The sequence below is a fragment of the Pseudocercospora fijiensis genome, assembly GCF_000340215.1.
Source record: "Pseudocercospora fijiensis CIRAD86 unplaced genomic scaffold MYCFIscaffold_1, whole genome shotgun sequence".
Lineage (NCBI taxonomy): Eukaryota > Fungi > Ascomycota > Dothideomycetes > Mycosphaerellales > Mycosphaerellaceae > Pseudocercospora > Pseudocercospora fijiensis.
Window position 1 is genome coordinate 11,234,522 of NW_006921532.1, and position 25,497 is coordinate 11,260,018.

A 25,497-nucleotide genomic window follows, 5' to 3' on the forward strand; every position below is an offset into this window, starting at 1 on the left:
AGCGCTAGTGCTTAAAGGCTTCTACGATTGCTAGGAGCTCTTACTCGTAGGTCTCGTACCGACGTTCTATATCGATTATCTTCCGTAAAAAGAAGGCAATCGGGTGCTAATAGGTATTATTAGCCTGCTATAATATAATAGCTAATACAGCGAACTATAAAGCGTTAGTTTCAATTCGGATCTGCTTGCTTAGTACGAAATAGTATAACAAGGGGACATTAGTAAAGCGTTGCTTTAGGCCGTTAAAAGCGGCTTGTGCTCTATTAGTCTATTTAAACTCTCTAGTTAGGTTGGCCTTAGTTTTAGTAAGCTTAGTTAGGGGCATTACATGCCGTAAATAGCTCTTAATAAACCGACGGTAGAAGTTAGTAAAACCTAGGAATAATTGAAGCTCTTTAATAGACGTAGGAATAGGCTATTTAGTAATTGTTTTAATCCGGTTAGGATTAGCCTTAACACCCTCGGTTGAAATAAGGAAGCTAAGGAATAATACCTCTTTAGAAGCAAAGGTGCATTTAGAAGGTTTGCAATATAGTCTATAGGCTCGTAGGCGGTCGAGGACCTTGCGTACTACGGCCTAGTGTTCTATAATATTAGGTAAATGTATATAAACTAGGATATTATCTAGGTAGACTATACAGAGATAGTCTAATAGACCCGAAAGGGCCCGATTAATATAGGACTAGAATGTTGCAGAGGCATTAGCTAAGCCGAATAGTATAACTAAGTATTCGAAATAGCTATAGCGAGTACGAAAGGCTGTCTTCCATTTATCGCCCTTACGAATACGGATGCGGTAATAGGCGTCCTTAATATCTAATATAGTGTAATAGTAGGTACTAGAAAGGCGATCGAGAGTCTTATTAATAAGCGGAAGTAGATAGCGGTCTTTAATAGTAATAGCATTAAGTCCGCGGTAATTAATATATAGGCGTAGGCTACTATCCTTCTTTAGTACGAATAGGATAGGGGCGCTAGTAGGGCTGTTACTATACCGTATCCGGCTATTAGCTAGGTTTTCCTCTAGATACTTACGCAATATAGCGAGCTCTCGTTTACTAAGGTTGTAGAGGGGACTAAAAGGAACCTCTTTGCCCTCTATAATGTTAATCTTATAATCTGTCTCCTTGAATATAGGCAATGTCGATGCTAAGTAGTGTTTAAATATATTAATATAGGTCTCTCGAATAGGCTCTAGTATGCGTTCGAGCTAATTAGAGTCTATGCCGTTAGGGGGCATAGGTTCTTCGTTATCCCTACCGAGTAGGTCGGCAGTCGGATTAGCTAGGGTTAGGTTGCTAATAAATAGGACCCTAATATCGTTAGGGCACTCGCTAACATTAATGTATTTAATATCCTCTTTCCTAGCGATTCTAAATCGCTACTATTAGCTGCCTAGGTCTATAACTATAGCATAGTACTTAAGAACAGGGTTGCTAATAATAATATCGGATAGGAGGCTGTCTATGTCTACCGCGTAGGTAGTAAAGTTTAGTAGGCGTTTATTTCCGAGGTCGTCTTTTAGAACTATAGGAATATAGTAGGCTCTATAGGTTAAGTGCCGAGCGTTATTAAACTAAGCAAGGGTTGGTAGGTTAGTCTTCGGCAGTTGTCGAAGGTCTAATTGCTTAGCTAGGTAATAGCTAATAAGGGCGCTAACTGAATTTCCGGGGTCTAGTATAACCTTTGCCTTATAGTTAGTGTCGGGCCTAGATATAAGACAGGTACGTATAATAGCTAGTACAATGTCGATAGTCTTACGCCGTACGAGGCTAATAGTTAGTACGGCGCTTACTCTTTTTTCGAAGGTTAGCCTATAGGGGTAGCGTTAGCTACTAAGAGGTGCTTTCGGTGCTTAGCGGTAGTACGGTCGATTCGGGCCTAGTCCTTAGGTTTGTCGCATTAGCCTAGTAGATAGCTAGTGCTATTACAATTAAAGCACTTTAGTCCGGTTAGGGGATTGCTATAGCTATTACCGCTATTGTTAGCCGAGCGATTAGTACTATAGGGATACGAGCCCCTTCTACGGCCCCTATCGCGGCCTCCTCTATATAGCCGCCGGCTACGGCTTCTTCTACGATCGTTACTGTTCCTATTGTTAGCATTATTGTCCTAGTAGGAACCTTAGTTTCCTCCGCGGCTACGGTTGCTACGGTTGCTAGTAGGTCGGATCCTTAATTCTAGTCGTTACTAGAGCTAGACAGCTCGTTTTAGACCTCGTAGTAGTTCGGGTTAGTTTAGTTTGGTTTGCTAAGCCGAAACTCTAGTTTAGTTTAGGTTGGTTTGCTAAGCAACTATATAAGTAGCTGGTTCGAACTATACAATTTATCGGTTTTTAAGAAGTGTACGAATGTATACGTAGCTTCAAGCAAGCCCTTTGTAAGACTTAGCAGTATAGCCGGCAGCGTAGCCGGCATTTTTAGTCCTTAGTACTTATAGAATTTTCGAATCCTACTTAGGCTACGTAGTTGTATAAAGGTACTTATATAACCTTAAATCTATAGACAATTAGCTAAGGGCACTAACTAATCAAAAGCATATATACATATATACAAGGCATTATAGTTCAGTTCGGAAACTATACTCCTTAGGTATGAATTTCATCCTTTCGTTTACGGTTCAATTCCCTAACTACTTAGTAGAATGTCTTTATCTAGATCTAGGTAGAACTCATCGATTTCCCTAGAAGTCCTCCTCCTTAAGAAGTTTATACACTTTCCTACCGAACTATTCGACAATATTAAGTACTAGGATAGCTCCTCCCTCGGTATCGGCATAGTATATAAAAGAGCTATAAGGCAGCTCTATAGAACGTTCTACTAGTTACTCGCTATACTAAGGCCGAATGCTAGTTCGTTCCTTAGAACTCTTAGTTATTTAGGAGATATAAAGGGTAGGGCAGGTAGTAACTTCGTATTATATAAGGAGATAGAGGCTGCTATAGAAGAGGCCTTCAACCTATAGAAGATAGTAAAAGATATAGAGGCAGCTATAGGTCTAGGTACCTAGTTGAATTTTCAGTAGGTAGAGTATAAGGATATTTAGAGGGAGTATTAGGTAGAGTTGCGAAGGCAGGTATATAATATACTCTAGAAAACAGGGATAGTGCCTATAACTATAACTATTAGGCTCTTCAACCTTCCTTATTTTTCCCTGTTTTCTTTTTATAAAAATCTAAACTAATACAAATTAACCGGAATGTCTATCTTCTTTTAGTTCTTTGAAAAACCTAGCAGCGTAGCTAGTAGCGTAGCCGGTAGCGTAGCCGGCAGCGTAGCCGGCCTTTTTACTCCTTAGTACTAACGGGATTTTAGGAGACTTCTATTCCGTACGGCTAATAAAGCATACTATACTATATATATATACTTAGAGAGTATTTAGAGCGCGGTATACAGCGCCGTATAATAGCGGCTTATTTCGTATACAGAAAAGCTTATAGATAACACTACGAACATCCTTTCTACTAGAATATCTATCCTACCTAGCACCGTCTCGAATATAGACATTCTAGCCTTTTAGAATCTAATCGAGTGCTTTGAAATCCTTATCTATAATCGTTATACGCTTCGCGTAAATAGCTATAAGGTTAACCGCTAAAATAGTATTAGTATAGTCCGAAAAGAGGTAGAAGAGAAATATACATTCGAAGATACGAACTAGGTAGGCTTCTATAGCCTCTTAAAGGGCGCCTATCGCGGAGGCTTAGAAGCGAAGGTCCGTTCTATAATCCTAGGCAATTTCGCGAATAAGTCGTTAGAAAGGAGTTTTGCGGATTAGGAGCTAAAAACTCTTCTAATACTACCGAATCTTACGGAGGGCTACGGCTAAAGAAGGATTAGTAAAAAGACAGTAAGAATGCCGGCTACGCTACCGGCTACGCTGCCGGCTACGCTGCCGGCTATAAATAGGACTTACTTCCTAGGCGCTATCGACGCTTCGTACGATTACTACTAGTAGTAGAAGCGCTAGTTATCGTCTTGCGTAGAGCCTTGCCCGCCGTTGTCTTACGCGGAGCCTTACTCGCGACGCCCTTTCTAGCACCGGAGCTAGCGGCAGTAGTAGTAGCCCTCTTACGTTAATATACTATACTCGTTCTACTATTTCCGGTCTTATTGCGACCCGTAGAAGCACTAGGTCCCTTCTTACGAAGCGTCGTAACTTAGTTAAGTAGACTCGCTATTATAAAAGTCGTCGAATTAAGGAAAAAAGTGCGTTACGAAGGTATACGAAGGCGCGCGCGGAGCGAGGGTATTGCGGAGGTAGTAGATATAGAGCGTAGAGGTATAGGTATCGATACGAAGGTTAAATATAGCGGTAGTATCGCGGTATCGCTAGGCAATAGAGTAAGCTTCGCGTAAGCCTATATTATAGTAACGTTAGAGCAAGGAAAGAAGGCAGGCACGGCTAAAAAAGGCAGGTACGGCTAAAAAAGGCAGGTACGGGAGACTTTGAAATATAGCCGGCATATATAGCCGGCATAGTAATAGGCGAAAGCCTCCTTTTAATAAATAGCCGGCGTAATAATAGTATCTTACTATAGTATAGATATTCTTTAGTAATGCCTTTACTAGCTATAGTAATCTTATAAGTAACCTAGGCCTATTACTAGTAAATATAAGAAATATCAGGTAGGCTATACTAAACAAGCTAGTTATTTAGCAGGAAAAGGCCTACTACCGTCTCTATATACCGGCTACGAGTGCCGGCTATCGCTCTAAATTCAACTCCGCCCTATCTCGGAGGCTAAGGTACCGAGCGGAAACCCTATAGCTTATATTCACTCGGTTATCGCGGAGCGCTTATAGGTAAGGTATTAGAAAAGAGTATAAAAAGTACGAGAAGAGTATCCTAGGATATAGGTCGTAAGTGAATAAGAGTAGTACGCCTAGTTATTTATATAGTACGTTACTCTATACGACTAAGAGCCTATATTATCTTATGCTTCGCTTATAAGACCTCGACTCTACTAGTATACTATCGATCTCTTCCTCGGTCGCTAATACGCTGTCTTAATTCTTCTTCGAGTTGCCGGACTTAGTGCGTATCTATAGCTATATAATAGCGCTACGTATTATAGAGAATTTCTTATTAAAGTTTCTCTCTCGTAGGCTTGCTATCTACCTCGCAGTACAGAGGATCAAAGTGCTAATACTAAAGAATCTCCTTATAGTTAGGATGCTAGGGCTCCTTAGGACCTTTGTGTTTTAGGTCTAAATAGAGACGTATTATAAACGTTCTATCGCCCTTTCGCTTACTACCCGCTAGGTCGCGATATGCGAAGAAACTAATCTAAATATAGCTCGTCTCTATAATAGTCGGGTAAATATAGAGCGCTAGGTTTCTACTTCGTACCTTAGATTTAGGGACGGCGCGGAGATGAAATTAGAAATGTAGCCGGCACCTATAGCCGGCAAAAGGATACGAAAATGGGCCTCCTCCTAGGTTAATCTAACGACTAAATACAATTTCCAACTAATCCGCTATAAACCGACGCCGAATTTTAGCTAGAAGCTATATATCTTTATTTTAAAGAGTAACCCGCTTCGTATAGATAGCAAGGAGGTTTAAAAGCTTAAGCTCGGTTACGAGAAATGCCTCCGTAGCTTCCTAAAAAGCACTAATCGCCTTAGCCGTAAATCGTATACTAGACCGAAAATCTAATGTAATTTCTCGGACGAGTCGCTAGAAGGGAGTCTTAGGGATTAAAAGCTCGGTCCCTCTTTTGTTTTAGAAAAGCCGGATCTAGCGAAGGGCAATAGTACCTAGTTTAAAGCGCCGCTTCTTTATCGTCGAGTCCTGCCTTATTCCCTTTCTTTTAATAGAAAAATAACTTTTCTTCGCGATAGTCTTCGTCCGCCTACTCTTTTTAGCCTTCTCCTATCTACCTATAGCCTTCTTGTTTTTCGGTACTATTTTCCGAGGAACCCCCTTCCTTCGTATATACTACGGAGAGCCTTGCTCTTCCGATATCTCGTTCTCGCTATAGTCTCCCTATACTTAGCTTGCTTTACCCTTGCCCTTTAGCCTCTAAAGATATTTATCTACGCGTTTAGGCGACGAGGGTATATCGGTAGGACCTAGAAAATTAATAAGCATATAATCGTAAGGAGATATTAATACTTCTTGCCTTCTAGAATAAATAGTCTTCTATTAAACCGCCTTATTAGGTTATCGTTAGATTCGAATAAAGGATAGTAGCTTAAGGAAGGGGAGGTAGCCGGCTTAGGAAGGCCCGAAGAGCCGAATCCTTAAGGCATATTTGTCTTTAAGAATATAGGGAAAGGGAAGAAGGAGAGGAAGAGCGAATAGAGAATTAGAAATAGTCCGCAAGTAAGCGGGGTCGGTTGCTATAGCAACTAGTCTATTTAGGTCCTAGGAATTCGAAATACATTTCGGATATATACCGGCTATATACGCCGGCTATATTACCTTATACGTAAACGCTTCGTCTCCTTAAAGCTGCTCTAAGCCTATATACGTTTCCGCTTCTCGACCCGGTATCGCCTTCTGCCTCCGCCCTCCTCCTCTTCGTTATCGCTAATTAGGGTTTCGCTTAGACTAAATTTCGCATTCTCTTCGCGCTCCTAGGTTTCTTCGATCTTAAGGTTTTCTAATTCCTCGATCAACTCCTTTAGTATAATCTTTAGTAACCTACCTTAGCGATTCTAGTAGAGGAGATAGTATCGGAATACTATAATAGATTCGAAGGTAGTAGGCGAGTATATTCGATTAAAGCGGCCCTAGTAACGAGCGATACTAAAAGACCTCTTATAGCCTATACCTACGCTTAGGATAGCGAGGACGTCCCGAGCGACCGACGCTATCGTTAGAAACTTAGGCTCTAACCGCTGCTATATAGCGAGAATATCGTCTCCGAATTCGTCTAGAAGACCGGTAAGATCTAGAGATTATTAGCCCTCTTTCCGAGCCTACGGGTTTATACTTACTCGCGCGCCGATAGAGATCGAACTCTTCTTTATTTACTTTAGTAGTTACTTCCTCTTCTGCCTCTACTTCCTACCTACGAAACAGGTATAATGTCGGAGCCTTCTAAACCTTCTTTTTCTTTATAGGAGCTGTATTTAGACTAGTTTCTTTCCGACGCTCGTAGAACATCTTTTCTAGAATAGTTTAGTAATGCTTCGGCTATACCTCGTCCGCCTTCTATTCCGGCCTCTACTAGTATATATCCTTTTCTACCGGGTTAAGCAAGTACGTAACGCTATAGATATCCTCGAACGAGTTAAAGGTAGCACTGTAATATTTATGCAACTTAGTATAGGAGGTGTCTATAGCTTTCGTTATAGCTACTTTCTAGGGAACGCTCTTCTTAGCTAGCTTAGCTACGGTTTCCTCGAGCTCGTTAAAGAGCTAGTTATAGTACGTAAAGACAAGGTAGATCGTCGGTCCTCGGGTTCTTCTAATCGTAGCAGTAACCTTCGCGTAATGCTTACTAATATCGACGAGATACTCTACTTAGCGCTATTCGGCGGCGGTAAGGCCGAGCTACTTAATACCCTCGGAACTCTAATAGATCTCGAGAGCGGTACGTAAAGTATATCCCCTCGTAACTATATAGAAAGTCGAATCGAACCGGGTCTTAACGTCTTAAGTAAAACGGAGTAGGCGCTAAGGAGGCCGCTTTTGCTATCGCTTATTCTATACGATATTCTAGGCATCGGTTTTAGGGCGCTCGATTAGGTTCTTTTAAATAGCCTCGAATCGGTTATATCTCTATAAGCTCGAGTTCGTATATATTGCTAGACGACGAAGCTAGAGAAAAAGAGTTAGAACTATACTAGGTTACCGGCTATAGGTGCCGGCTATAGACAAAAGTTATACCTTATATAAAACGAGAGCGAGGCTCTCTGCCTTATCCCGTCTTATTACTATAATAAGTTTCTCGACTTTCGACTTTGCTTTATCCTTATCTAGGATCTTCTGTTAGTCGTCGTTTAATAGTGCAATTTTAAGCGTCTTAAAGAGGGCTCGGATCGCGATTTGAACTATATAAGCGAGGTAGGGAAACTTCTATAGGGATATAACTAGCAACGACGTCGGCTCCGATTTAATAGGGCTAGGGCTATTAATAGGCTCCTCTTTATCGTTATTATCGTGCGTATTATCGTACGTATCCGGAATCGTAGCGAGCTTAATATTCGGAAGATTAAGCTAGATTGTAGACCTTATAATCTCCTCTACGCACTCGACCCTATCGATACAATTAGTAATTTTAAAGACATATACGAGTGAATTGTATATATAACGCCTTATATAATGTTCGATTATTACTAGCGTTGTCCGTAGTAATCGAGATTAGTTTCGTTGTTACGCTAACCCTGTCTATTACCGTATAGACAAGCTTCGCTATATCCTTACTAGTATAGGAACCTAGAATTTTAGGGAATCCGATTATAAGTTCCTAGAGTTTCTAATCCGAATTAATAAAGTATAGTATAATCGAGAGGAAGGAGGCTCTTATAGTCCGGCTTAACTAGCTATCGATAGCAATAGCTACTCGGCGAGTATTACGGAGGATCTCCCGAATATCGTCTAACGCAGCCTCTTTATTCTTTTCGAATATAACACGCTAGGTTGTCGCGCCGAGAAATAGGGGAGGGTAGTTTGTAAGATATAGGTATATCTTCTATATAGACTCCCTTTCGTAGAAGTCTTCCGGAAGACCGTTTATAGCTAGCATTTCGTTTGCTAGTTGCTTAAAGTCTTCGAGGGAGAAATCGGTAGCCTTCAATCCTAGAGCTTCCTTAAGCGTAGCCTATAATAATTAGCTAGATCTCTACGGTTGATTTAGGTAGCCGGAATCTATAGCCGGCAGCTATAGCCGGCAGCTATAGCCGGCATTTTAGAAGATATACCTCTTTTTAGAACGCTGTATCTATATTAACTCTCCTCTCTCCTTAAGATTCCCGATACTGTTTAGAATAGAGATAGTTCGTAGGCGATAAGTTCCTATCCCCTAGTTTCGGGTATTTTAAGATTAAACCGTAGAAGTTGTAGATAATTACTAGTTAACCTTTAAGTCGAGAAGTCGTATAACGGTGCAATATCCCCTCTATAAAGAACTTCTAGAATGTATCTGTTCGCTCCTTACTCCCCTATCGTATCGAGTACTTCCGGAGTTTATACTCCTTCGAACGTAAGTATAAAGGGAACTATATCTTATAGACCTATTAATTAAACTGCTCTATATACTCGGGTTTCTAAAGATACGCCTAGCTAGCCTTTTCGAAGATTTCCGGGTTAATACTCGATATTCTTATATCTCCGAACAACCTTCTGCTTAGACTCCGTAAAGGTAAGGACTAGGTAGTAGTACCCTATAATGAATTCCTACTACTAGGATTCGGAGAGGATAAATCTAGCCCTAATCGTAGTCTAGGACTCGATAGGCTCGAAGGTAAGTATACGACCTCCTCTCGACGTTATCGCAATCTCGCTCGTATACTAGACTGTTTCGACTATCGTCTCGTTATTACCCTTCCTAGTATAGCGCCTAGTGTATATACAATGTCGGTTAGCATATTTTGAGGTTTCGTACGGTAAGGTAAGGACTTAGGAGTAGTAGATGTATACTAGTAGCTATAGAGAAACACCCTTTCTTTTATAGCATCGTATCGTTAGGAACAGCTAGGCAGTAAATAGCTAGCTACCTTTTTTTTTTGTTTCCTAGCTACCTAACTACTAGATTTTTTTTCCTAGCTACCCTAGCTAGCCTAACTACTAGAATTTCTTTCCTAGCTACCCTAACTACCTGAATTTTGCCTTCTATACGGCGGCTCTCTCCTACTAACGGAACCGAGCTACTATACCTAACGAATCTAAGCTCGTTTTCAGTCTTAATCTATCCTCTTTCGGTATAAGACACTCGACAAGCAAATGCTTAGGCCGAGTCTAACTACGAAACCTAAGACTAACTAATAGCTCTATTAACTAATCCTAATCCTCGAACTCCTTCCGCTTCTTAGTAAAGACCTTAAAGAGCGCTCGAGCTTCTTCGGGTACCTACAGAGTAGTCGAGATAAAGCCGTATCGCTAAAATAGGTAATCCTTCGGAGGCTTATATAGAGATTCAGAGAATTCTAACGCTAACCTATCCTACTAGCAGCTTAGATTCCGGATACAAGCCCTCTCTACCTTAGTAAAGATTTTATATAGCAGTAGCACTCTGCCTTCGAGAAACGCTTTCTATTTAACTATTAGTATCTGCCGGCTACGAACGCCGGCTATATATGCCGAGTATAGAATAATTACCTATACCCCTTCCTCCTATAGTAATACTTCTACCGTCCCTAGATACCTAGCCCCGATCGCATTAATCGCAAGCTACTTTGCCTTTATAGACGCAAAGGCTTCGCTCTAATACTAATAAAGAAACTTCTACTCTATATTGAGGATATAAAGACGACTAGTCTCGATTCCAATCCTTACTAGCTTTTCGTAGTAGCTTTAACTATAATTTTCTAGATTAATAGGACTTATGCCTTAGCCCTTTACTAGTATCTCGTCTCTTTAACTATACTCGATCCACTCCTAGCGCTTATCGTCTATAGCGTTAGGCCCTAAGACTATACCTGTTACTAGATCGACGTATAGTATCTCCTCGCTTTTTTTAGTTCCTTTATTCGTAGCATTAAGCTCTATCGCGGCATCCTAAACTCTAGCATTATTGTTCTCGGCTATCTAAATATCTCCGTTACTATCGGTCGTATCGATAGAGGTAGCGGCTATAGGTCTAAATGCTATTAGTTAACGTATTAAAGAAAAATATGCCGGCTATAGCTACCGGCTACGGCTGCCGGCTATAGCTACTAGCTACGGCCGCTAGCTAGATTGACTTACGCTACTAGAACTTTACGCTCGAAAACTAGCCGCAATTCTTTCCTCCTCTTAGCCTTCTCTTAGGTTGTCTTCTTATTCCAACCTTCACTTTTTTCTATAGGCGCTAGCTATCGATAGAATGCCTTATTCCGCGCCTTTCTTCTCTTATTTTTAGCTCTTTTATCCTTATCTATCTTGTCCTTTCTCTCGCGGTCTCGTACGGAATTCTTCTTCGTAGAGTACTTCTCTTTAGTCTTGCGCTTTTTAGTTAGACGCTTAGGCAAAATAAACTCGCGGTCTTTAGTTCTATCTTCTATTTAGCGCGCGGCGCGCTTCTCTCTTACTATTATAAAGGAAAGGGGCGGGGGCGCAGCGTATAGTAGTTATTATCGGTATAGGTATAGAGGAAGAAGTTAAAAGTGTAAGAATGTCGCGAAGCCCTAATTGTTGCCGCCTACGTAACGTTATATAGGTAAGCTTTTGTAACTATAGCAACTACGCCCCGGCAATAGTAACTACGCCTTAGTAACGGCAACTACGCCCTAGCAACGGTAACTACGCCCTAGCAACGGTAATAAAGCGTAGTAAATACAACCTAGTAACTATTATAGCCGGCAATCGTAGCCGGCAGTCGAATAAGAGTGTCCTTATAGCAAAACTACGCCCTAGCAACGGCAACTACGCCCTAGCAACGGCAAAAGAGCGTAGTAAATGTAACAGAGTTACTATTATAGCCGGCAATCGTAGCCGGCAGTCGAATAAGAGTGTCCTTATAGTAAAACTAATACAGTCTCTAGTTCAAACCAGGAATCTATATAGTTCGAAAAAACTAAACCGGAACTAGGGAGCTAGTTCGCCGCTAAGAAACCAAACTATATACGTTTAGTAGTTCGGAAACCGAACTACTGCGGGGTCTAGCTCGTTTAGCTGTTTCTACCTCGACTATAACTTAAATGCGTATTAGGTTAGTCTGTTTAAATATACGGCGGCGGTCTAATTTAAGGACTAATTCCTATCGCAATTTAGGGCGTATTTCGGAAATCTAGATAGAGTCGGTCTTAGCTAGTAGATCGTCCTCGAGGGTCTTTAAATAGGCCTTAAATAAGCGAGCCGATTGATTAGTCTTTTGTTTAGCTCGAAGGTACTAGTTCTAAGCGTGTTGTTGCCTTAGTATAGGGTTCCTAAGGGTGTCTAGCATAATAGTTTTGTAGGTCTACTACTAAATAGCAGTCTAGTTATTAAGGGAGTTAAAATAGTTATCCTAGGTGCGTTTTGGGTCGCCGTTAATATACTATATAGCATAGACGACTAGTGAATAGTTATTTAGTAGAGCCCTTAGTGCGTTTCGTTAGTTAAGCTTATAGTTACAAATGTAGTCGTTGTATTGCTTTCGACTAGAGCTATTAAACACGGTGCAGTCCTTAAGTTTAGCATCCTTCTTCTAGACTAGGACTAATAGTAAGGAAGGTCCTGCTATCGACTTAGTATTAGTTGTTAGGGCCTCCTAAAGGCGGCGAATTTCGAGGAGGTTATCCTTTAGCTATTGTTCTTAACGTAGGGTAGTAAGCCTATTTTAGGTGGCTTTTTAGAGTCTCCCTACTAGTTAGGGGCTAAAGGCTAGCTAGCTATATCGTCGATTAACAATGTTGTTAAGAATGTCGTTAACAGGCAATTCTAGATTATTACCTAGAATTATAGGTTCTTCTTTAATAGGCTCTCCGGCAGGCTCTTTAGTAGGAGGCACTTTAGTAGGCACTTTAGCGGGAACTGTGCTACTAGCGTTGTTATTGCTAGCGCTGCTAGCGGTAGTACGGTTGTTGTTTCGTAATAAACTAGCTATTATAAGGGGCGACACTAATAATGTATTATTAGCCCCTAAGATACGGATATAGCGGAATTAGTAGATATCGGCTTAGTATGCTTAACTTAGTGTAATAGGCCGTATAGAAGGCCTTGCTTAATGATTGGTACGGTTGTTTCGATAGAATAGTACGTATAGGTCCTATTCTTCGGGCGCAATATAGTTAGATTAGTCTTGTTCGTAGCTATACCGCTAAAAGCTTGAAATAAGGACTATCTAGCTACTGCCCTTAAAGGGTAGATCGAATACTATATAAGAAGGGTATATTAGTAGGTAGATAGGGCAGTAGTAGGCATAAGTAGTATTCGATAAGGAACTAGGAAGAGAGGGAGGAAGGCAGGAGAGTTAGCCTAACGCCAAGCGCCAAGCCCTGCCTGAGGCATCAAGACCCTAGCTTTACTCGGCCTAGTTATATACTAATTACGTGTAGCCTCTTTAGCCCTAATAAAGGCACCCGCCTACGACCTCTTACTAAGGCCTCTAGTAAGACTTCTAAAGAATTTAAGGACCGTTAAGACAAATAGGACTCTAAAGATTAAACGGCGCGTACCTAGATCTTCGCTAATTGTATTAGTAATATTTAATAATTACTACTTAGTCTGTCTATATCCTAGGAAGTATAGGACTTCCTTAAGAAGAAATATACTAGTAAAGGTAGGTCTACTAAATTTATGCTCTTCTAGGACTATATTACTCTTCGCTACGATAGCAAGGACGTTAAGAAGTTCTATAACGAATATAAGAAGAAGCTCGGTGCCTTAAAGGATACTAAGTTAGCTATTAGCTAATATTAGGCTGTCTATATGTTTATTATATAGATCGCACTATTCTACGAGGCATTCGTATAGATGCGCCGTAAGTAGATACGCGCCTTAGAATATACTATTAATAATAGCACCCTTAATAATATTATTAGCGCGTTACTTAATAAGAATGTAGCTTAATTAAACTAGGCCTAGTATAATAGCTTCTTCGGCCTTTAGCGCTAGCAACTATAAGGCAATAGCAATAGTAATAGCAATAGTCGAGGTAACTCGAACCGTAGCGGTCGTAGTAGCCGCAGAAATAATAATAATACTAATAGTCGAGACCGCGGTAGAAGCAACTAGAATAGTTATTAGTCTAACTATAAGAAGTGCGCCTATTATTAGGGGTTACACCCTTCTAACCGCTGCTATACTAAGTACTCTTACCTAAAGGAGGAAAACCGACTGCGTCGTAAATAGTAGAAGGCTAAGAAGAAGGGGATATAGCAATAGTAGCAGCGTAGACTAACTACTTAGTAGCAGCCGCTATCTAGTTAGAATAGTGCTTAGGGGCTATATACGGCTAATGCTACCCCGGGGGTGTTATTAGGCCTAAGCGACAATTACGCCTTTACTATAAATACTATAGTTACTATTAGCGACTAGGTGTCTATAGCTCTTACTACTAGTACTCGTACTACTAATTAGGTTGTCGACTTAGGTACTAGTATATATATAGTTAACGACCCTTTATTACTCGTTAAATATAAAGGCTATTATATTCCTATCCGGTTTAGTAGCAATACGAAGTATACTACGATAGTCGGAATAGCTTGGACTAAGGTAGTTAATAAGCGTAGTGTAAGCAGTATAAAGTTGTCTAATATACTATATATACTAGGTCTAGTAGCTAACCTCCTGTCTACTAAGAAGCTTACCGACAACTTGAAGGGCTATTTCTATCGGAACGATAAGCGCGTGCTGTTTACTATTGTTAACGGCTCGGAGGTTACTATTGCTTAGATATACCGAAAGAATAGTCTCCCCTATCTGTATATACTAACCTCTAGTCCTAACGGCTAGGTTGTTGCGCTTCTATTAAAGAAGGGGGTGCTAACAGGTACGATAGAAGAATAGCATCTGCGATATAGCTATATTTATTACCGTAAGCTGTTGCGAATAGAGGCTAAGGGTCAGATTGTTATTACTAGTAACAAGAATAAGAGTAACTTCCGCAACTGTATCGCTTATTATATAGCAACGTTATATAAGGAATATAACCGACTACTACGACTACGACTATCTACTATTTACTATATTGTCTATATAGATATAGTTACTATTACTAACCCTAGTCTACTATAAGAACGCTACTTTACGTTGTTTATATACGCAAAATTAGCCTATCGATACGAATATACTAGCTTACTAAAGTTAGGGGCTGTAGTAGCAATTAAGGACTACCGTATATACGTCCGTATATAAACTAGCTATTCGATCCTAATCTACTGCCTCGATAGAGAGAGTAAGTACGGCGGAAATTAGCTATTAAGCTAGGCTCGTAATTAGGGCATTATACTACAGATTACGGCACCGCATTCTTCTACTTAGAACGGCCTAGCTAAAGTTAGTAATTATATTATATGCACGACCGCTCGGAAGATAATACTCTACGCTAATTTGCTAAAGGCCTTATAGCCGTATACAGTCGCTACTACAACATAGGTTCTTAATATCACTCCTAGAACCTTAGAAGGCCTTAGTCCCTATGCTATTATAGCTAGGGAGCTTAATTAGTCTCGGAAGTAGCTACGCCTTTAATACCTTCGAGCCTATAGCTATACTGCTATTGTCTACGACTATAGTATAGCTCGTAGCAAGAAGTTTAACGCTCGTAGAAGGCTTAGCAAACTAGTTAGTTATACAAAGGACTTAGTAGACTCTAGCAAATATATAATCTACTTATCCGACGAATACAAGGTTGTTACCTCGAAGGATGTCTAGTTTATTAAGTTAGGGGACGACAAGTTGTCGCTTCTAGAGGATATAAATCTATACGCTAATCCTAATAACCTAGCTAAGAACGAGTTTGTTACACTCGAGTCTATTATACCGGCTTTGTTTAATTCTATAAGCAACGAGGCTCTACTATAAGCGGAGGCCGCTAGTATAGTCTAGCATATTCTAGCTTAGTAGGAGGAAGAAGAACCTATATAGGGTATTAAGTTAGCTAATAAGGTTGTTAATCTATTGCCGCTTAAGGATAACCTTCTAGCTATTTAGCCGCCTTTAAGTAATAAAGATAGTTTCTAGTTTGCTAAAGAACAGCTAGTACACGACCCGTAGGCTAAGAAGGGCGAGCCTAGCTAGTTGCCTAAATTTGAGCAGCTAACTAAGACAGGCAATCGTTCTATACGCAAGATACGAAGCAATAAGAGCGCTCGTAAACTGTTACGTAGATATCTAGCCGATTGTAGCGTCTAGCGGTCGACTCGACGCATAATAGCTAATATGCCGATAGCCTATATTAAGGGCTTTATAGCCTCCTACTATATTACTAAGCAGTCCGATAAGCCTAAAGAAACTATCCCTATTCCGAAGAGTTATAAGGAAGCAACTTAGTCGCTATATTAGCTATAGTAGAAGGAAGCTTACGAGGCTAAATACAAGTTACTAATTAACAACTATATATAGGTTTATATATCTCGGTTAGAGGTGCTAGAAGGTAGGAAGGTTGTTCGTAGTCGTTAGGTCTTTACTATTAAGCGAGACGCTAATAGAAATGTAAGCCGGTTTAAGGCTCGTTAGGTTGTCCGTAGCTTTACGTAGGTTAAAGGCTAGGATTACGACGAGACCTATACGGCTGTCGCTAAGCTATCTATACTGCGGGCCCTATTCGGCCTAATCGCTTATTACGACCTAGAAGCTAAGCAGTACGATATTCTAACTGCCTTCCTTAACGCACTTATTAGTAATAAGTATAAGATCTACGTTAAACAGCTATACGGCTTTAAAGACCGTAGTAGCAAGGGCATAGTTTGCCTACTACTAAAGGCCCTATATAGTCTAAAGCAGTTACTAATGCTGTAGTATAAAGAGCTTCGGAAGTACTTAAAGAGCCTAGACTTTATTCTAATAATGCCCGACGTCTATATGTTTAAGCACGTTGTTAGCGGCTCGATTATTGTTATCTACGTCGATAATATAATTATTATCGCCTATAGCCTATTAGTACTAGAAGCTATTGCTTAGTTGCTAAAGGAGCGCTTTAATATATAAGAACTAGGCGACTTTTACTACTATCTCGGCATGCGCATTATCCGCGACCGTAATAAGCGCACTATCTACGTCGTTTAGGACGCCTACTTAAATAGGCTCTACGAGAAGTATAGTATGCGTAGCCGTATCAGTCTAGCTACTCTAATAGCGCCTCGTTATGTTAAGACATCTATTTAACGCGTACCTAAAGGCTATATAGCTAGTACCGCCTTTAAGACTTAGTATTAGGAGGGTGTTAGTAAAGCCCTCTAGCTAGCAATAATTACTCGGCTAGATGCTTGCTATACTACCGGCCTATTGTTACGATTTATTTCTAACCCGACCGAGGAGTATTATACTGCGCTTCTTTAGCTAATTAAGTACCTAGTTAGTACCCTTAGCCGTAGCATGCGCTTCTAAGGCAACCTAAACGAAGACGACCTTAAGTTCGCTAGTTACTATAACGCCTTATAGGCTAATAATCTAGTTACTCGTCGCTCTATAGGCAGCTTCTACTTTACTATCGTAGGCGGACCTCTATTATATAAGTCCGGCCGCTAGACGCTCGTTATACTGTCGTTAACTAAGGCTAAGTATGTTTAGCTTACTATAGGGGCTAAGGAAGCAGTTACCTTAGCTCGCTTCTTAAAGGAAATTAGTTACAAGGGCTATATTCTTCTAGTTACGCTCTACGAGGACAATTAGTCCGCTATCGCTATTACTAAGTCTACTATTAATAGCCGCACAAAGCATATAGATACTCGTGTCTACTATATTCGAGAGAAGATTGCTAATAGTACTATTATCGTCTAATAGATTAGTATATATAATTAGATAGCCGATAGCTTTACTAAGCCGCTTAACAAGACTAAGCACGGCCGCTTTATTAAACAACTAAACCTAGTAGATTGCAAGGCCGCTATTAAGAGCGCTATAAAGCTAGCTACTAAATACTAAGAAGAAAGGGCCTTTTATTTGCTTTGTTTATATAACCTAAGAGTAGTCTAGTTTGTTTACCTGTTTCTGCTTACCTAATACCCCTTGTTTGCTTTGCTAACAGAATGGCTATTGTGTTGTTTGTTTTATTCTATAGCGATATGTACGTGCTAAGGGGGTAACTTGGAGTGTATACCTAGGTGTCAGGGTCCATCACGTGCCTAATGCCTAAGGCTGCAACTGCTGCACTCCATCTTCGGACTTCTACATAGATTAGTCCTTCTTCCAATACATCAGTTACATCAAGTATAAATGCCTCTCGTTATGCTCTATGCCTGGAGTATCTGGCGAGCAGATATCCATCGAAGTACAAGAGCGATACGGAGCACTGAAGTGCATGCAGCTGGCGAATGAGAAGGCCGACGAAGAAAGCAAGGATACGATGCTCGGAGAGGCAGTGAGCGATACAATGGGTTTCTGTGGTTCTACCTTCCGCACAGTATATCCTGGCTTCCAGTGCACACGTCTTCGCTGGATTCCTGCATTCAGAACCAACCTGCTGACTTGTCTTCTCCAGACGAGATGTTCCAAGCATTTTCACAGCACCCGCAAGGCTGACTGGCCCATATGGGCGGGTTTCAAGCCTTGTTCGAGCTCAGAGGCTCGTAGTCCTTCAAGACTCCGTTCGCACGTTCGTCCAGTCAGCATAATGGAATCGTTTTTGTAGCGCAAAGCATCAACCTAGCGGCGCCATAATGGATCGCGATCGGCAGAGACATTGAATCGCTGGCCTCCGAAGCTGTCAGCATGGCTCTTTTAGTCGGAGATGCCATCGAGAAGCGTGATAAGATGTGCTTGCCCACCAGAGAGCAACTCCCGGACACCGACATCACGACTTTGCTTTCTGAAACGGTTAGGCTGGGAAACAGTCTGAACCAGTACGCCTGTGGTCAGCAGCTTCACAAGACGACTGGCTAAGATCTTACAAGCAGCAAGATGGCACCAAGCTGCGATGATGTGAGCGCGTTACGCCATCGCTTCCGCGTGATGCACTTCTCAGGGGATGGGATGGCTTAGCACGTCACTGAACCTTCAGAAGCCGGTCTTCACCTGGTGGATGCGTCCAGACATCTTGACGAATCCTCTGATATCAACACCAAACCTTATGATCCACACTTGAGACTCGAGGCTGCATGTGAATCGGCGCAAGCGGGTGGCGCCTTTTGGTCCGTGCACAGGCAGGCACGTGCAGAAGCCGTTTCATAGCTCGCGCTTCGTCATCAGCTCACCATCACCTGCACATCAACACGCAAGTGCATACTCAAGCAGCTCTCGCCACCACAAAATCCATTAGCCAGCTGAATTGCAACATTGGCCACACCTCGGAAGATGGAGCCAATGGACAAACGCTCCTCAAAGGCGAAGTTGGAGGCGACGGCCGCTGCTCGCCAAGCAGTCTTCGACACCGCAGAACTGCTCGAGAACATCTTCTTGCTCCTGCCACCGCAACAAGCGCTTGTGGCGCAGAGTGTCTGTCAGCAATTCCGCACCATCGTCGCAACCTCGCCGGCTCTGCAGGAGATGCTTTTTCTGACGCCCTCGAACAAGAACGTGGCATCGGAACGTTGGGCCATCGTTGGCAAAGACCGGGAAGACGACGAGAGCTGGTTCAAAGTATACGAGTTCGCAGTCTCACCCATTCCGAGCCCAGACACCGAAATCCTCGCCGAAGGTCTCCGCGTCGTCACGCAGAATCCGATGATTACCATTCCTACCGAACTTCGAGTCTGCTTGGGGAGGCATGCGTGCGCCATTTCCGATGAACCAAATCAGTCGGAGATGCTGCTCCTACCGCGTAATATACGTCAGCTCATCCTACGCCCCAAATCCAAGGCCACAGAATCGTGGCAGCACATGAACATCACGGACCCACCATGCACCTCCGCTACATTGCAGATCAGCGTGCGCATGAAGGACAAGGGCACCTACCTCAAAACCATCGAGATCACGGCCTGTGATAGAAGTGGCATCACCATGAATAAGCTCCTCAACAATACTACCAAGAACGGTCCGGACTCCATGGAGTACGAGATCAAAATATGGGAGTCAATAGCAGGTAGCCGCCACCCTGTGGGACAGACTGTCCGTCAGATCTTGGACGACATGTCAAATTCTTGTTCTCACAAGCTGGAGGAGTGTGTGTCCTTCATGTATGTCTGGATACCCAGAACCGTGGCTGCGACCGAGGAGGAGCGCGATCAGGTTCACCAGGAATTCGCAGGACGGAAAGATGACGGAACTGAGGCACAATGAGGAGCAGAGAAAGACACAGTTCGAGGGCAACCAGCAAGTTGGGGTCGGTGGCAAAGTTGCCTATGAAGGGTTTGTGCTAATGGGAAGAGATGCTCCCATGCAGAAACCCCGTTCGGCAATCGCGCAACAGAGGCATTGACTTTATCGTGGAACATGCCATCAAAGCGCAAGGCTCATTGACCGAGTACATATCGCTGTACCGACTAGTCTCAAAATCAGCATACACATACAAAATCGAGGCATGACCACTTACTCGTCGAAGCACCTCAAACCGCTGTGTGGAGCGCAAATACACGGCCCGATACTGCTCAATCGTCTCCTGAACCACGTCCATCTTAGTCCTCCGTCCCTCGCACACAGCCTTCATCTTGAGCTCCATCTCCTTGCGCAGAAAAGGTCGCGCCAGGCTGATCTCGTGACCCATCTGTTCGTAGCCTTGAATCAAAGCCATGCCGAGAGTGCTCGGAATGAACTCCTCCACACCAGAAGTCCTTTCGCTTCCCCCGCCACGACCTCCGCGTCCTCTGCCTCTACCCCGACCGCCTCGTCCACGACCGCGCCCACGGCCTCTGCCTCCGCCCGCTGGCTCGTCGTCTTCACTAGACATCTCGACCGCGTCTTGCCCAGCTTGTCGACCACGAGGTCTAGTCATCACGTACTCGCGTGTCTTGATGGTCGCAATATGCTCTGCCATCGTAGCATCAGTGCCAATACCATTTGCATCCATGAGCGCGATCAATTCCGGCTCAGTCAAATATCCTGGCGCGGACGTCTGACCTTCATGAATATTGGCTTCAGTAGGCTCGAATGTCTCGCCTTCGCGGAAATCCGGCAATTCCTGGCTGCTGGTCCATTTGTCGTAGGGGTAGACATCGAGGTAGTTGCGACGTAGAACGGTCAGACCTGATGCGTTGAAGGTTTCGGAGCCGTAGAGGATGCTGATTTCGGTTTTGGAGCCTTTTGCGTCGTCGCTGCAGCATGCGAGGAATCTTCGACATACGAATTCGTAGACGCGGCGTTCATCTGAGCTGAGGACAGATGCAGCGGCGAAGTTCACAGGGTGGATAGGAGGATGTGCTTTATCGTTGTGGTTTCCGTTTCGGGGTTGGACGAAGCCGCCGTTCATCAAATGCTGCGCGTACTGACTCCACGCTGCTTGGCCGTTTGCTTGCTTCTGGACGATAGCTTGAAGATTCATGCCGCGGTCGAATTGGTCAGTCTCTGTTCGAGGGTAGCTGATAAAACCCCTCTGATACAGTCCTTCTGCGATGTTCATCACAGTTTGACTGTTCAATCGCAGGAATCTGCTGCCACATTTTTGCAACTCCACTGTAGTAAGTGGCAGCGGTCTCCACTTGCTCGTCGGCTTAGTCTGTACTTTCGTGACTCGCGCAAGTCGGGCATGCAGGCAGCGCTCGAACAGTATAACCACAATCATGCGGTTGAAAAGATGCTGCCGAGCCCAATTGAACTTGACCTTGACACCGTCCTTCTCATGCATGACTTTGATGCCCCAAAATGGTTCAGGAACGAAATTCTGTACGCGAAAGTATCGTTCGACGACAAAGCCCAGAGTTGGGAATTGACAGGGGCCATAGCTGATGACGCTGCCCTTGCCTGGCTCTCTGCCCAGCATCTCTTGGAGACCTATACTTAGCTTCCTGGTGAACGAGGCGCCGATCCGAAGGTCAAGTTCCATTCTCGCGTAGACTGCATTCGCTTGAGCATCATCCAGAGTACCTGGTCGGCGCGCGGCGTTGAGCACATGTTGCTTCTCGATGTTGGAGAATCGAGCTCGAACAATCCTGCCATTACTGAGGCCAGGGTTTGTTTTGAGGGCACAGCTTCGGATTTCTGCACCAATGTTCTCACCCTCTCGATCACAGTCCGTCCAGATGTAGAGGTATCGTACTCCTCGAGCTTGGCGTTCAATGTTGTCTGCGACAGGCTTCTTGTCTTCCGCCACGAAGGTCTCGATTTGGGCTTCGAAGAGTACCCCTGGGTCGCAAGAATTCCAGCCTTTGTATCGACGCTCAAAGTCATGCATCATCAAATGCCCGAGGACGGACGTCATGGTAACTTCGCATTGGCCCCAGTCTGGAAAGTTGAAGGTGAACTTGTAGTTCTTGACATATTGATTGCCTGGGATGTTGTGCTGCACATACCGTCAGTTCGTACACAAGCATTGTCTTCCACATTGCCGCCCACAGTCTGAACGTCTCCGCCACCCAGATGCTGAGCGACAGCCTTTGCAATGGATGGCTTCTCAGCCACACACAGCACCCTTGTCACTACCATCTTGCCACTTGACAAGATATACGAGTGTCGACTGTCGATTCTTCATAGTAGCACGGATGCCGATGTTCTATGTGATGGGAAAAATAATTGAAGTCATGTCAGTCAGAACGCGTAGAAGTCGCGTCGAAAGATAGAGTTTGAGGGCCCGCTTTTCAGGCATCAACAAGGCAACCAAAAATGCTGACCCATCGACCGACGACCAATACTGCAGAAGCTCAGAAGACAAGAGGCGATTTCAGGTTGCCTATCATGACGCCAAAAATCCCAGTAACCTAACAATACTCATTCAATTTGAAGGACTTTTTCATATCCAACAAGCCCGCTTCCATCTCCCTCCCCGAACTCATCTCATCTTCAACTCGTCCCCCACCCCCCAGGTAAATTCACAACAATCGGCGCCTCCCCAGATCGAACAATACACCAAACCACATCCTATCACCCATCAGCCACCATCCCGCACCCCTACCCATCTTTCCTTTTTTTTTTTTTGTTTTCAAGTCCTTGCACTCACCTCATCACTCTCATTAACCTCCTGATGCTCCACAAAAGCCGGAATCAGCGCAAAATCCCCGGGTTCCAATTCCTGTGTACGTTTTCCACCGTCAACTGGCTGAGCGTCAGCAGCGAAGCCAAACCAAACCAAACCAAACAATAAAGTCTGTCTTTCTCTCGCCTCACTTCGTTCGTTCGGCTCGCGCAACTTACAAACAATCACCCCATGTCCAGCATGCGCGAAAACAATCGTATTCTCCTCCCCATGATGATGGATAGCGGATTGAGTATGAGGTTTTGCGAGCATGCGGGTGGCACAGAGGTTGGGACATTGGTGGACGAGGGCGTTTTGGCGGAGGATGCCTAGGAGAATTACGATGAGTAAAGAGAAGGAAAGAAAGAAAGGATGGGAGGAAGATTTGGGGGGGGGGGGGGTTTTTTGCGCACCGTCGGTTTGGGCGCCTGAGGTTTGGAGGGAGTCTGCTGAGGCGTAGAGGACGGGTTTGAGTTTTTGGTCGTGTTGGGGGGTGGAGGAGGACATGTGTCTGGTAGGGGTTGATGAAGTTGGATGGGTAGTGTATTGAATATGTAGGGTGATTAGATGATGAGAACGATGTTGATGTGCCAAGAGGGAAGAATGTGTGTTTGTATGAAGGTGAAGTGATATAGGTATGTAGTTATCGAGCTCTGGCTCTGGCCTGGAGTACGTACGGACAGAAGAAGGTTTGGTATATGACGTAGCACAAACATGGGAAATGGGAAAGATGATATGAGAGCGCATGTGTGATGCCGTTATGCCGATATTGCTGGTATAGACGAAGTGTTGTTGTAGGCGTCAAGTGTAGAAGGCGGCTGCAGAACCATCAAGGTCTTCATCACGACACTTCAAGCTTCCTGAATTTATGTTTCCCCTATATTATTATTCAACCGAGTGGTATCAGTACAGCTCATTCCAAGTCCAACGCCACCGCTCTTCTCTTCTCAAACCGTGAGTCTCGTCCTCTCATCAATCATATCACGCATTTCCTCACTCTTTACCGATTTACATGACCACACAATTCTCCTCATTGTGTTTCTGATCTTTGCGTGTCAGTTTCCCACTCTGCGGCGCAGATCGATTCTTGCCACCATTTCTCTTCAGCTCTTCAAGTCGCTCGACAGCTTTGGGGAATTTGTAGGCTGTGGTTAATTAGCAGTGGTAAAAATATGATGCAACGACCTCTCGACTTACAAGCAGCTCTACCATACCACTTCCTCGCCTCATCCATGCTCGGAGGACAGCCGATGCCATTCTCGGTAAAGTAGCCCATAGCAAACATTGCCTTGGCAAGAGGAGGCTCCGAGCTGGCGGCTTTCCTGGCCCATAGATAGGCCTCGGTGTCGCTGTGTTCCAATATTCCCTCAGCACCGGTGAGATACCATCCAGATAATGCAAGCTCAGCTTGGTGTTCACCTTGAGCTGCAGCTTTGGTATACCATGCGATGCTGGAACGGTTATCGATCGGCAGTCCCAGATTGCCATACTCGTACGCTTGGCCGAGGCGGAATTGACTGAACTTGTATCCAAGCCCAGCAGCTTTCATGAAGAGGTCGCGAGCATAAGCGTCATCCGCAACGACCTTATTACGGATTTCGGGATTAGTATTTGACGACTCGTAGAGACCGGCGAGCTCGTGAAGAGCATGAGGATTGTCTGCATCTGCGTGCTCCGCGCCACGCTTCAACCAGATTATAGCTTCGGTGACGTTTCGTTGCTGCCCAAGAAGTCCTTTGAGCAGCACAGCGCCAATCTTGTACATGGCAGGACCGTCTCCCAAAGTAGCAGCACGGCGATACCATTGCACTGCTTTGGCAAGGTCCCTGCTTGTGCCGCCTCCTTCTTCGGGACCCATCTCACAACACACTGCGGTTCGATATGCTGCTTGAGGATGACCAGCTTTGGCAGCTGCTTGATACAACTTGAACGCCTCTTTCGTGTCCACCTCGAGACCGAGCATACCTTGGCCGTAGCAGTCTGCAAGATAGAATTGTGCTTCAGGATATCCAGAATTGACTATCCGCTTCAGTCGTTTAAGTGCTTCCATGATCCACTTCTCGCGATTCTTCGCGGTAGTTTTGGGATCAGCACGACCGCCATCTGATGCCAGCACAGAGGCTGCTTCGACCAGCTTCTTGATATAGATGAGCGTTTGCTTCGGATTATTTGGATTGGCATCAACATAAGCGCGGAGTCTATCGAGCTCGGCGTGAGTGACTGGCTGTGCAAAGTGATTAGACGCTTGCCGTTGATGAGAAGGGTCGGAGCTGGTAGATTCGTTGTGGTTTCTAACGGGAGGTGGCTTTGCGGGTTGCGAACCGCCTTGCGCCATGAGGCCGGGCCGCACAGGCACAGGATGATGAGGAAGTGCATCGGGATTGTTTGAAAGAGGTTGCTGCTCTGGGCCAGATCGTTGTTGGGTCAGTGGCATGCCATTTGGTCCGTTCGGCGGGCTCATCATCCCATGTCGTTGTGGAGGCGCAGTGGCGATGCGTCCTTGACCAGGATCGGACCATGTAGTCTGCGCACTCTGCATTCGGTCAAACTCTGGACGTTGTGGAGGGTACTCTCCTCGAGGAGGCGGACCATGTGGATAGAAGCGTTGTTGGCCGGGAGGTCCAGGAGGACCACCGCGCATCGGCATTGGCCTGCCGTCATCCAAAGATCGTCTGACCGGTGGCTCTTGGGCAAACGGCGCCTGTGGTGGCCGCATAGGG

General features: G+C 44.0%; 4 protein-coding genes across 4 annotated transcripts; 2 read left to right on the forward strand and 2 right to left on the reverse strand.

Moving 5' to 3' along the window:
* Window positions 1–17,971: 17,971 nt before the first annotated feature.
* Window positions 17,972–19,002, forward strand: MYCFIDRAFT_171082 (uncharacterized protein; the record flags this gene model as incomplete). The annotated part of the gene is made up of 6 exons (XM_007924010.1): window positions 17,972–18,007; window positions 18,044–18,363; window positions 18,414–18,586; window positions 18,620–18,684; window positions 18,718–18,870; window positions 18,907–19,002. The coding sequence occupies 6 exons, from the start codon at window positions 17,972–17,974 to the stop codon at window positions 19,000–19,002; spliced, it is 843 nt and encodes a 280-aa protein (XP_007922201.1).
* A 27-nt stretch (window positions 19,003–19,029) lies between these two features.
* On the forward strand, window positions 19,030–19,953 carry MYCFIDRAFT_171083 (uncharacterized protein; the record flags this gene model as incomplete). Its single annotated transcript, XM_007924011.1, has 1 exon — window positions 19,030–19,953. One exon carries the CDS (start codon window positions 19,030–19,032, stop codon window positions 19,951–19,953), a length of 924 nt encoding a protein of 307 aa, XP_007922202.1.
* Window positions 19,954–20,126: 173 nt separating this feature from the next.
* On the reverse strand, window positions 20,127–23,284 carry MYCFIDRAFT_193524 (uncharacterized protein; the record flags this gene model as incomplete). The annotated part of the gene is made up of 6 exons (XM_007924012.1): window positions 20,127–20,156; window positions 20,207–22,108; window positions 22,232–22,282; window positions 22,763–22,857; window positions 22,957–23,106; window positions 23,191–23,284. 6 exons carry the CDS (start codon window positions 23,282–23,284, stop codon window positions 20,127–20,129), a joined length of 2,322 nt encoding a protein of 773 aa, XP_007922203.1.
* A 335-nt stretch (window positions 23,285–23,619) lies between these two features.
* MYCFIDRAFT_150257 (uncharacterized protein) lies at window positions 23,620–25,211 on the reverse strand (the record flags this gene model as incomplete). Its single annotated transcript, XM_007924013.1, has 2 exons — window positions 23,620–23,922; window positions 23,975–25,211. 2 exons carry the CDS (start codon window positions 25,209–25,211, stop codon window positions 23,786–23,788), a joined length of 1,374 nt encoding a protein of 457 aa, XP_007922204.1. The 3' UTR covers window positions 23,620–23,785.
* Between the last annotated feature and the right edge of the window lie 286 nt (window positions 25,212–25,497).